Source organism: Hypanus sabinus, chromosome 7 (assembly GCF_030144855.1).
Source record: "Hypanus sabinus isolate sHypSab1 chromosome 7, sHypSab1.hap1, whole genome shotgun sequence".
NCBI lineage: Eukaryota > Metazoa > Chordata > Chondrichthyes > Myliobatiformes > Dasyatidae > Hypanus > Hypanus sabinus.
Window position 1 is genome coordinate 47,492,245 of NC_082712.1, and position 13,511 is coordinate 47,505,755.

Here is a 13,511-nt window from a genome sequence, read left to right on the forward strand (position 1 = left end):
GTGTTTTTTCTGAGACTGAGAAAGTAGTAGTTTTTTCTCCAAGACTTACAAAAACTAACTTCTTGCATAGATAGGACTTTTCAAACAACAGCTAATACATACATTGGCATGCAAAAGTTTGGGCGCCCCGGTCAAAATTTCTGTTATTGTGAATAGCTAAGTGACTAAAAGATGACCTGATTTCCAAAAGGCATAAAGTTAAAGATGACGCATTTCTTTAATATTTTAAGCAAGATTACTTTTCTATTTCCATCTTTTACAGTTTCAAAGTAACAAAAAAGGAAAAGGGCCTGAAGCAAAAGTTTGGGCACCCTGCATGGTCAGTACTTAGTAACCCCCCCCCCGGCAAGTATTACAGCTTGTAACTGCTTTCTGTAGCCAGCTAAGAGTCTTTCAATTCTTGTTTGGGGGATTTTCGCCCATTCTTCCTTGCAAAAGGCTTCTAGTTCTGTGAGATTCTTGGGCCATCTTGCATGCACTGCTCTTTTGAGGTCTATCCACAGATTTTCGATGATGTCTAGGTCAGGGGACTGTGAGGGCCATGGCAAAACCATCAGCTTGCGCCTCTTGAGGTAGTCCATTGTGGATTTTGAGGTGTGTTGAGGATCATTATCCTGTTGTAGAAGCCGTCCTCTTTTCATCTTCAGCTTTTTTTTTTACAGATTCTGTGATGTTTACTGCCAGAATTTACTGGTGTTTAATTGAATTCATTCTTCCCTCTACCAGTGAAATGTTCCCCGTGCCACTGGCTGCAACACAAGCCCAAGGCATGATCGATCCACCCTCGTGCTTAACAGTTGGAGAGATGTTCTTCTCATGAAATTCTGCACCTTTTTTTTTTCTCTAAACATACTTTTGCTCATTGCAGCCAAAAGGTTCTATTTTAACTTCATCAGTCCACAGGACTTGTTTCTAAAATGCGTCAGGCGTGTTTAGATGTTCCTTTGCAAACTGATGATGCTGAATTTTGTGGGGAGGACACAGGAAAGGTTTTCTTCTGATGACTCTTCCATGAAGATCATATTTGTGCAGGTGTCACTGCACAGTAGAACAGTGCACCATCACTCCAGCGTCTGCTAAATCTTCCTGAAGGTCTTTTGCAGTCAAACGGAGATTTTGATTTGCCTTTCTAGCAATCCTACGAGCAGTTCTCTCGGAAAGTTTTCTTGTTGTTCCAGATCTCAACTTGACCTCAACCGTTCCTGTTAACTGCCATTTCTTAATTACATTACGAACTGAAGAAATGGTTACCTGAAAATACTTTACTACCTTCTTACAACCTTCTCCTGCTTTGTGGGCATCATTTATTTTAATTTTCAGAGTGCTAGGCAGCTGCTTAGAGGAGCCCATGGCTGCTGATTATTGGGACAAGGTTTGAGGAGTCAGGGTATTTATAAAGTTTTGAAATTTGCATCACCTGGCCTTTACTAACGATGACTGCGAACAAGCCATAGCCCTAACAAGCTAATTAAGGTCTGAGACCTTGGTAAAAGTTATCTGAGTGCTCAAGTCACATGGGGTGCCCAAACTTTCGCTTGTTGCTCCTTTCCTTTTTTTCACTCTAAAATTGTACAAAACAAAAATAATACACTCATTTTGCTTGAAATTTTGAATAGAATGTTTCATCTTTAACTTTGTGACTTTTGGAGATCAGTTCATCTTCTACTCACCTAACTATTCACAGTAACAGAAATTTTGACCGGGGTGCCCAAACTTTTGCATGCCACTTATGCTGTTATCAGTCTCCATTGAAATTAAAGAAAACAAACTCTCCTTGACTTTCTTTTGACTGCGAAACACATCTTTTCTGCATTTGGTGAATGACAGCTGACCGATTATACTGTTTTAGCAAGATAGACGTTCAACATGACAGAACTACTCTGTGTTTCTTGAACACTTTCCTTCTCTGACAATTTATTGATGTCTATTTCAGATGTATTGTTTAACTTGTATCCTAAATTCCAATACATTAAACCTATTTTTCAATTTTCTCTGCTGAAAAAGATAATCCTATTTTATTCTACTCCTTTGTCTTAAGTGATGATTTACATTTAGACTTATTTTTTATTCACCAACAAAAGCACTTGACTTGGATGTCTATATACCCTTGTCAAAAGCAACACTGCTACTCTTGTCTTTATCTCTTCTAGGAATATTTTAACCAACACTAAGACAGGCCCTTTTAATTCCCCTTTTATTCAACAGGGCTGCACTTTACTTATCCAGTTTATTAATTGATACTTTAAAAATTTACTTCTGAAAATTTAGACTGCGCTACCTTCAACAATATTACTCTGGAGGAAATTAATCAATCAAACCAAGCATGTTTTTGCCTTTCAGAAAATCATTTTCATTGATTCACATTTTTCCAGATGACATTTAAATTTGTCCTGGGTTATGTTCTCACCACTGATTTGCGAGTGTGTGGACTCTCTTGAATGGGAATATAACTGGTGCAGTGTTTCATGCCCCAGGTAGTTCCTTCTCTGTTTAACATAATGAGTCTCTACTATCTACACCATTCCAGCTTTCAAAATTGCAGAATTTTTCATCTTTCCTTTAGTTCTGAGTTGCTTGTTTCAGAGCATTGGGGGAAAAACATGAATTTTGGCAATAAAACATCAGGTAACATTGTAAACAAATATTATCATTTTATTTATTTTGTAAATGTAACAATTTGCTTGTGGTTTTAAAAATACAAGGATATAAATATTTCTTTATTTTTTGAGATTCATCATAACAACTTAGCAATCTTAATCTTGACTGTATGCTTGATTGATAGATTTGGGTACTTCTAAATCTTTTGGAGTCATTCCATAGAATGAAGCTGTCCAACATATTTTGGCATAAGCCGCATTAGATGCATCTTATAAAGCTGAAAACACATGGAGCTGATCCTCTGCCCTGCTGTTCTAGCTGATTGGGCTTCCATTTGGGAGTATAGACAGAATTATGATACATAAATGTGGTTCTGTCATTTTGCTCAAATCAGTTAATAGTGAAAATGATCCTGTGCAATTATTAAATTTAATTTATCGGCTAGTTTTCAAATTGTGAAGTTACTTCATCGCTGATGTCAGATATTAGTAGAATTTGTCTGCATGGGATAGAAAAGTGCTACGTGCAACATAAACCATACCTTCAGGTTGCAGACTAACAGATGGTATTCCAATCATAAACAAGAGAAAACCTGCAGATGCTGGAAATCCAAGCAAAAGACAAAATGCTGGAGGAACTCAGCAGGCAAGGCAGCATCTATGGAAAAGAGTACAGTTGATGTTTCAGGTCGAGACCCTTCAGCAGGACTGGAGAAAAAAGATGAGTCAGAGTAAGTGATAGGTGACATGGTTGTGGTAGCAGGTCTGGGTCAGCACATGATCGAAGAGTCAGACAGTAGCAAAGATCACAGAGGGTGAGCAGTGAGAGAGGATTTCACTGAACTCCCGTTGAAGGGAATATTTAAGCTTCTTCAGGGTAGGCATGCCTGGAAAACCTTTGCAATGTAGTAGTCCAGTCACAAACAAGATCTGCAGATGCTGGCAATCCAAGCTTTCTCAATCTCTCTGTCTAAACCCACTAATTCTTACAACTACCTGGAATATACCTCTTCCTAACCTGTTACTTGTAAAAACTTCTCTCAATTCCTCTGCCTCTGCCACGTCTGCTCTCAGGATGTGGTGTTTCATTCAAGAACTAAGAAGATGTTCTGCTTCTTCAAAGAAGAACGTTTTGTATGGTTCTGGTTCTAATTTCATTGGTTGACCAATACTTTTTTGGTTTCCATATATATTTGCTGACCTTAAGATTACAAAATTGATCTCTAATTTCATAACAATTCCATTAAACTTATTAAGGATACAAGATATTGCTTACAATATAGAAGTTAAAATTTGCAGCAGCTTCCTCTAATAATTTGGAGTTGACCACAAGTCGCTTCTGACTGTGGCCACAAACCTACTTGATATTAATCAAGTGGAATCCCTTCTAATAGAAAATGTCAAAATTCTAATTGCCTCCACTCACTATTAAGGGAGCAATCTGTAAATGGTAAACTTTGGCAAGTCCATAATATTTGTGTGGCACACATTGCCTACTCTTTGCTTTGAAAGAGATTAGCTAAATGTCTGCAAAATAAGTTTCTGTTGTTTTTCTAATTGCATTTTTTAATATTGAATTGAATGAATATATTGCACAAAGCAGCTGCTATATCCTAGAAAGAGGCTGAGAAATTTGGAAACCTTCCAGAACTTAAGCAAAATAAAGTCTTTTTTAAAATATAAACATTAAACATCTTAAACAACAAAGATTGAAAATGTAAAATATTTCAAAAGACTTTTAAAGCAGTTTTAACATAATTTAAACTTCTTTAAATGTTGAATTATCAATTAACAAAATATTTAAAGATTTAATATTTGTAAACATAGTAATTTTTAAACTGATAACTTCTATAACATCATTTGGATGACCCAACTCTTACCTGTCATTAAGGTATTCATTCGCATTCATACAAATTAAGGGGCAAATAAATTATGCTTTTCTTTGAACTGAAGCACAGTTCTTAAGTAAGTGTGAAACACAAGTCTGGATCATTTAATCCAGGTTACCCGTCCCATGCTGTGCAGTTTTGGGGCACAACCTGTATTGTAGTCATGATCATCAGAATGAATTTGCATCTTCCGTGTTTCTTTCTGCATGAGCAGAGATCTTTGAGTTATTGTGCTAAGACAGGATCATGGTGCATAACACTGACAGATCTTTTCGTCATTAGTTTGCCAAATCCAGGTATTCAGCCTTCAAAAGGGAACTGGATAAATATTACCAGTGAGAATTTTCCAAGTTCAGCGTGTTGAGCAGAGAAATGTGAGAACAATTGAATGTTTACAGCATTTTTCCAAAATGCTGGCACAAAGTGATGTTTGAAAAAGACTTTTTCTATATTTACATGATGTGACAATTTAGCACCGTGAACCAAAATCAAGAGTGGAATCGTGCATATTTGGAATTGGGTTTTGTGTTAAAAGATTATAAGATTTTTTTCTTTCTGATGTGTTGATTGACACCAGATATGTTGTTGTATAAGTAAGAGGGGTAGGTGTAATAAGCTGTAGCTTCACCCTACACCCTTTCAGTCTGTTTTAAAGAATATCTATGTTTTTTGTTGTAATTTTATACTATGAAATCATTATTATAAAATCATTGTTGTAAATGATGCTTTTTGTTATGTTTGCACTGACCAAAATAAATTAATTTCATTCATTCATTCAAATTGCAGGTTCTGTAGGGATCTCGTACATTTAGGAGCCAAACCTCCTCTCTGTTCTCCACTGAGATTCGGAAGGGAACCCTGTATCTAATTTTGCATACTACACCACAGGCACCTGACACTCCCCACACCACCGATTGACGCCCTATTTTTTTTGCTGTTTTTCTTACAGCCTTGCCTGTATCCAAATCTCATAGAGATGATATAACACTCTATTGCCACTCAGACCCAACTCTGCTCTGCTACTAAGAAAGCAGGAAGTGTAGTCCCACATTTGAAGCAACTTCAAGTTTTCAGTCCTGCTGCTCAGAAGTTGGTTCATCGGCAACAGATACTGGCTTGGACAAGTTTGGGGAACAGCATTGGGGCTTGGTGTTGAGAGGAAAGGGTTCTTCTTTATTGATTGAATTGGAAAGAAGACTTGGCTCTTCCAGTTCTTCACTGTATTATTGCAAACTATTTAGAACACACCTTACAGGCAACACAAAGCTGGTAATCCTTTGGACTAATTTCCTTTAAAGAAGAAATTAAAACTGGCTCCTATGGAAAAAAATGAGGGATGTATCCCCTCAAAATCTTTGAGCAAATGTTATTATTGTCGACACAAGTAACTTTGAGAGAAAACAGTTTTTTCTCAGTCCAATGCTTTTATTTTCAAGTGAACTTCACTTCATAAGTTGTGTATAATCAGGTCAGGCACAGAGCTGATTGAAGTCAAGAACCGGGATACTATTGAACCTGTGGGTGTTCTAAGTGATTATTCTGTGGATTACAAACATGAATTAGTGGAAGTTCAGGCTGAAAATTGGTGCTTGCTTATTATAACTTTCTCGAAGTAGGCATGCATTGCGATGCATAGTAAGATGTTGATTATTTTACATATAACGTACATAGTAATTATCTGAAGGTCATATCATTCATGCTGATAAAGTTAGTAAATCATTCATTACTGCTCTGTCATTGAAATTTAATTTTTGACTGAGACAATTTGAATTAGAAAATTTGTGGTGATGGTATGATTTGGTCAATGGGGCCATTCTGCTGGACAGCCAGTTCAGAAAAAAGTTTGCTTGTGTGTTTCCCCAGATTGTGATCATTTTGTAATTGTAATTCTGCTTGTTTACAGGAGCAGCCAGGGTTTCATGCACATGAAGCTTACCAGAACCAAAAACAAATACATCTTGGGACAGAACAGCCTTCCATTTAATAGTGTTCCTGAGGTTATACACTACTATACAACAAGAAAGTTACCTATTAAAGGGGCAGAACATTTGTCCCTTCTCTACCCTGTAACTGTGCGAACTCTATAACTCTTTGCCCTCGTTTAGTTCCTTCCTGTGGATAGGACATTGCCCAATTACTTTAAAATGCATGGATGGCCTAATTCAGATGTAATTGGAGTCATAGAATCATAGAGCATTACAGCTAAGAAGCAGACCTTCGCCCCGTAGTCTGTGGAGACCCTGTTGGTCCTGAGTGAATACAATAACAATTACTTTGTGGTACTACCAAGTTGTTGCGTGTATATGATTCTGCTCAAAGCCATCTAATATAATTAAAAATTGTTATCAATGTTTTGTTAGTCCATAGAAATATTTAAATTGTTCCTGTAAATGTAAAAAATTTACTACACTGATAATATGATACATATAGTCCATTTTACCCCCTAGTCTGCTGCTGAGAGACCTGACTTTGGTGATTATTTATATATAAATACTGTGTCCTAATATATATATATATATAAATATATTTTTTATCTTTTTGGCACAGTGCTATGATGTTTTTGAAATGTTACTTAATGCATTTTAATGTTGGATAAACAAGTTTAAATTTGTATGAGAATGATATTTTCATTAGAATTTATGATAGATTATAAAAGAAAAACAGAAACAATCATAATTGAGAAGAGACTTGCATTTATTTTACATCTTCTGATCTAGATGTACCAACATGCTTTGAATTTGAGTTCTTTCCAGAGTACATTTTGTAAACAAACATAACAACTAATTTGTTCACAGCAGGCTCTCATAAACAATAGACAGACTGAAGAGCCAGATACTTTTTGGTGAAGATGTTTGAAGGTTTATTTGAATAAAGCTGTTAGAACTTTTATGTTCACCTCAAAGGCGTGTCTCATTCCAAACTCAGAGCCAATAGCAACGGAATAATCCTTCAATAATGTAGAACCAAGTACTTTCAAAAATTATCTTTAAATCACTGTGCAAATTCTTCCTAAATTGTTACACACTTCCCAAAGTACAATGTGTGCATTGTTCTCGCATCCCCCTGCCATTTTGTGAAAATAAACATACAAACCATCTGTATTTATGCTCAAGTTTTTTATTTATCTTCTAATGGTTCCAGGTTACTTAATGTTGTCACAGCCAGAGGAGATGGTGGGACAAGCTCCCACTGCCTATTAATTGCTCCCAATGGCATGCATCTCAAATAGCCTCTGACAGCCAAGTCCAATTCTGGCCTTCCAATGCAGCTTTGCTACTAAGCCTGGCAGAGCAGTTTCCACTGTCAGTAGAAGGGGCTAAGGGGTGTTGCTAGTGGCACCTTTAAAGCGTGTTGCTTTGAGTGGATGGGGCTCGTCAGCCATGGTTGGTGGTTCATCTGGGAGATGAGTTGCCAACTACTAAACCTCTATTGCCTTGCAGCTATACTCATTCATGGGAAAGGATTTGGGAGTAAACTCCAAGGGAAAGATCCAGAGATGAAATCCCCAAGGCAGTCCTTCACTGAGTTCCAACAGTGCAATTCCTATGATGCTGCTGGTGCTGAATTGTATCAGTCTCTGCTGTTCCTTTGGATTTCTCAGCTGTGTGGAGAGGGGAGCCTGCTGCCTGGGGAACAACTTGCTCTCTATTTTTTACTGCCCTGACTTGTTTATCATGTAGACAGCTGGGACGCAACCTCTATGGTCATCCTCAAGCAATAGGGGGCCTCAATAGTTGCAACTTTTCTCTATCCTCTTGCTAATAGTACACATTATAAATGAAGCATACTAGAATATTCATTGATTTTTTTTCTAAAGCTTTTCCAGGCTCTATTGTGTCCCTTATTTGCTCTCTTTTGCCTCTGTGCTTTTTGTATATTAATGAGAATTGAACCAGAATCAGGTCTTAATATCACTGGCATATGTTGTTTTGCGGCGGCAGTACATTGTAACATATGTTTTATTATGCATTGCAATAAATACACATGGGTACAGTATATAACATTAAATAAGTAGTGCAAAAAGGAGCAAGAAAAAAATATACATGTATTTATTGTCCATTCAGAGATCTGATGATGGTGGGAAAGAAGCTGTTCCTCAAATACTAAGTGTGTCTTCAGGTTCCTGTACCTTCTTGTTGATGGTAGCAATGAGAAGAGGATATGTCCTGGGTAATGGGAATCCTCAATAATGGATGCTGCTGTTTTGAGCCAGGACGTTTTTAAGATGTCCGTAATGCTGGGGAGGCTAGTGCCCAAAATGTAGCTGGCTGAGTCTGCAATTTTACAATCCCGTGCAGTGGCCCCTCCATATCAAAGAGTGGTTGGTGACATAGACCCACGCTGAGGACAAGTGTGTGTTACCTCAACTTTCCCTTCCTGAAGTCCACAATCGATTCCTTGGTCTTACTGACGTTGAGTGCAAGGTTGCTGTTTTGATACCACTTTACCAGCTGATCTCAGTCCTTGATGCCTCCTCATCACCATCTGAAATTCTGCCAGCAATAGTGGTGTATTCAGCAAATTTATAGAAGGTGATTGAGCTGTGCACACAGTCCTGGGTATATAGTGAGTAGAGCAGTGGACTATGCATGCATCCTTGAGGTGTGCCAGTGTTGTTCATCAGCAAGGAGGAGATGTTACTTCTGATCTTCGCTGACTATGGTCTGCCAGTGAGGAAGTCAAGGATCCAGTGGCAGAGGGAGATACAGAAGCCCAGCTTTTGGAGCTTGTTGATTACTACTGAGGGTGTGATTGTGTTGAACACTGAGCTGTAATCAATAAACACCAGCGTGATATAGGTATTGCTATTGTCCAGATGGTCCAAGGCTGGGTGAGATTGCTTCTGCTCTGGACCTATTGTGGCAATGGGCAAGTTGCAGCATGTCCAGATCCTTAACCATGATCCTAGCCATGACCAATATGTCAAAGCACTTCACAGTAGGTGTGAGTGCAACTGGGCGATAGTCATTGAGGCAGCTAACCCTGCTCTTTTTGGGTTTGACTGTCACCCTTTTGAAGTGGGTGGGAACCTCCGACTGTAGCAGTGAGAAATTGAAGATGTCCTTGAACACTCCTGCCATTTGGTTGACATAGGTTTGCAGAGCCCTACCAGGTACACCTGACACCTTGCAAGGGTCCACCTTCATGAAGGGTGTTCTGATGTTGGTCTCCAAGTTTGTCCAAGAAAAGTTTCTTTTTCTGTGCTTCAGCCTACCAAATTCCCAAATGCCCATGACTCCACTACTTAAATTGCAACCAGAATGAAATAAGACTTGTGGACTTTCTGGGCTTCATTGTCTGTCAGCCGATCACCCACTACCCCTCTGCCTGCTTCCTCTTTAAGATTTAGAGTGACAATCTGAACCACTTCTTGCTTTTGATCTGTACGTGAATGTTCACAATCCAAAAAGCTCACCTGGAGTTCCATGTGGTTCTGGCTGTGTCGTCATTCAGACTAAGGTGCCTCAGAATTAGACTTCCAGCTAAATTTACCCAGAAATATACATTACGTACTTGATCTGAATAAAATGCAAGTAATCATTCGCTAGTGTTATGTACCCCGTAACGGGTTGAAAGAACCAACAGAAATGGAACACACCTGGAGTCTCGTTTTGCTAGTAACAAAACACTATTTATTAGTATCTACATAATATAGTAATAAAACCAGATAAATCAAACGGGTTAGCAGAGTTTATGCATATATATAGTGTGTAAATATAAAAGCCCAAACTTCTTCAAGCTTAGGTGGTAAATGATACAGTCTTACAATGAGTTAGGAATGAAGTCAGTTCAATTCGTGATACTGAGTTGTGTAGAATTGAGGAGAGGGAGATTTGTAATCCAAAGGCATATGTTGTGAGAAGGCAATTACATCGATATTCCACAGATTTCACGACAGCAATACAAAATAACAATAGCAGTAGGCTTTATCTCTGAAGTTGTTCCACTCCACACACAAAGTATCACTGACAGTGATCCTCAATAAATATCCTTTCAACACAAGTTATGGGACATCCCAAAGTGGTAGCCACAGGATACTCAAACAAAATCCATGTATGGATTATCACCAAGGGGACCATCTTCAAAGGACCACCACCCAAGCAAGGGTCAACACATCGGTAGACTCCACACAGTTACCCCAAACACCCAACTGTGATAGCCACTTATCTAGTTCCACGACATATGAAATAACTCCAACAATGATTTGCCACAGGGGTGCCTTTCTTCAGTCAACTACCACACCTAGACAAAGGGTAAACACACAAGTGGTACTCACAAAGGTTTTCCCCTCACCAGAGAACCCAGTCCTGTGGATTAACCAAGTGACAATCACACTTCCGTAGCTAAATGGAAGCAAACTCACCCTTATGGGCTACTTAGAGAGAGAGTCCAAACAGTGACCTCTGTCATTAGGCTTATTGTGTTCCAAACCTTCCTCTCCTCTTTTCTCTTCCTGCAAACTTGTTCTAGTTGCAGAAAACTTGTGAGAGTCATTTATCAATACTCAAGATCGATCAACTCACTCCTTTTGGGCTACTGAAAGTTTAAACCTGCGACCAACTCACTGGTGTCTTTCATTGACCGAATCAATCTTGACTCTAACTGTGTGTCTGTGGGAAGATCATCTGACCTTGCTTATTCAAAACAAACCACCAGAAACCATAAACACAAGCTGCTCACTATAGCAACCCAGCAACTCCGCAGTAAGTAGAAATCCAAAAAAACAAAAGTCAGTCTCAATTCTTTTGGCATTTTAAAAGTGACAGACCACAGAAAAAATTAACCCTAGGGGTACATAACACCAACTACTCTTCAAAAAGCACTTACCCTTGTGATAAAATCACATTTGATGTTTTTACATCTTTTTCATGTTCCCTTGCCCACTAGACTATAACTGGTATTAAGATTTTACAGAGGGTTAGATTAACATAAATTTCAGTAAAATCACAAAGTCATCCCAAGGCAAGGGAATGTAGAGTAATTATTTGGAAATCTTAACTTTTTTTGTGAATTTTCAAATTCAGGCCAGTGAATAAAGATGAGATTAAAAGTTTTATATAGTGTTATTCTTACTTTTTGGAAATAAGCAGTAATGAATGGTTACAATTTTTATCAAATAAAGCAAGGAACTTGTCGCTAATAAGTTGGAAGTAGTAAGAAATGGCTGTGAAAGTGGTGCTAAAGATTTTATTTGGGGCCTACTGTCCACTGTCACTGCCTTTGTCCCCCATTTTTTGTTAATTCCTAAGCAAACCACCAGATTTACTAACAGGTATGATTCTGGAGCCCAAAGATATGCTGGAGACTGATAATAGGATGTCAAATGATGTAACTACCTGATTTTGGGAATATGAACAAGCCACATCTACAAACTCCAGTGGAAAAACTATATCAGTTGTCAAAATGCTGTCCCCAACATCTTTAAATGGTCAAGATTTTTTATGGTTCCCAGAAGTTTCTGACAAAAATATGCAATGACACTTTCAAATAATTAAAAAAGCATACAATGTGATTTACCTTATTTTTACATTTCCCGCATGGAATTGTTAATATATGAATACTTTCCTTTCCTACTCAGTTGTACAGGAGCTTAGAATCTTGCTGGCATCTGTGGAGAAATATTGACAATCCTGGCAAGACCCAGTTAAATCTATCTGCTTTTAGTTCCTGACATTTACTATTGTAACTTCCTATGGCTACATTTGTAATGGAAATTAATGCCATATTGATAGCATGACAGATTTGCATTAAATGTTTGCAGTTATATAACACTGTTCAATATATAAAAAGTTGTAACTTAATGAGGTAGTAAGCTGCTAATTTATATTCCGTCACTTAACACTTAAATTTTGTATGCAATATATGCAAAATCGACAGAGGGGTGACTATATCAAAAAGACAAATAATTGTACATTGTTTTTGCCAGATATTTTTGATTATTGGACAATGTTTTTAACATTTTTCGGAAGTTGATTCCTTTTTTGTCAATATTATGCAAAATCTATTAAATTTAAATGTAGATCTGCTTTACTGATATTCATTGATCATTGCATATTACTGATTCAGACCACCATTAACTAATTAAAAGTGATGCTAAACTGTCAAATAAAAAAGTATTATTTTCTTAGTGGTGACCTGTAAACAAGCTATGCTGATAAAATGTCCTGTTAATGAATTAATAGGATGTTCCCATAGGGATGAAGGATGGGATTATATAGAAGTCGATGTCCAAAGACCTGGGACATTTCTGCAGTCTTCATGGAATTTTTTTTTGTTATAAAAACAATTGTAATTGGTGGCAAATTGCTAAAGTAACCACAGAAGACATTAACTTTCATGTAAACAAAAAAAGCAGTTGGATCTCTGCCTGGTGAAAAAAATTGTTGATGTACCATCTCCAGTATGTCCCATTTCCTACCCTTCTTCCTAATCTGTTGTTCTTTATTTTAGGGAGAGAACAATGCTAGCATTGAGGACACTAGGTAATTCAATTATGTTTTGCATAATTTTCCATTATAGCCAATTGAAAAAGAAATATTGACAGACTTCATTACATTTTTTTTATTCGGAACACATTTGCTTTAATGTTGCTCTAAAAGTTGTGCTTGTTTATGTTCATTTAAAAAACAGCTATCTTGGCCCAGAAATTCTGTTGCATATTGCATAACAGTTGGATACTTTGCCCTTGCAAAGCTGGTACCTGTAAAGTGAATTGTGGACATCTATGTGTATACTACTTGACCCAATTTACCACTTCTAACTAGTTTTGAAATGCTAGAGGATAAAGGCTGAGGAATGCATGTGTCAAGATTTTTTTTGGATGATGTGCTGATGCTCCTTAAGGTGAATACACTTTGAAGGATCGCTATTTCCCAACCCACAGTTTTATGTCCTTCATAGCCCTATTGATCCTCCCACTACCAACTGAATCTTCCACTTGCTTCCACTGTTGAAATCACCTCTACGCCCTTCCTCATATTCCCTTCCACTGATAGTATTTTTCACACTGGTGTTCCATTGTCTT

The 13,511-nt window shown here is 37.6% G+C and overlaps 1 protein-coding gene across 1 annotated transcript in view; it reads left to right on the forward strand.

Moving 5' to 3' along the window:
* LOC132396761 (SH2 domain-containing adapter protein F-like) overlaps positions 1 to 7,375 on the forward strand; it is a 116,769-nt gene extending 109,394 nt beyond the window's left edge. Inside the window, exon 6 of the mRNA XM_059974629.1 lies at positions 6,390 to 7,375. Within this exon, the coding sequence (XP_059830612.1) occupies positions 6,390 to 6,573 (184 nt within the window). The 3' untranslated portion in view covers positions 6,574 to 7,375. The remainder of the gene's footprint in view (positions 1 to 6,389) is intronic.
* The last annotated feature ends 6,136 nt before the right edge of the window (positions 7,376 to 13,511 follow it).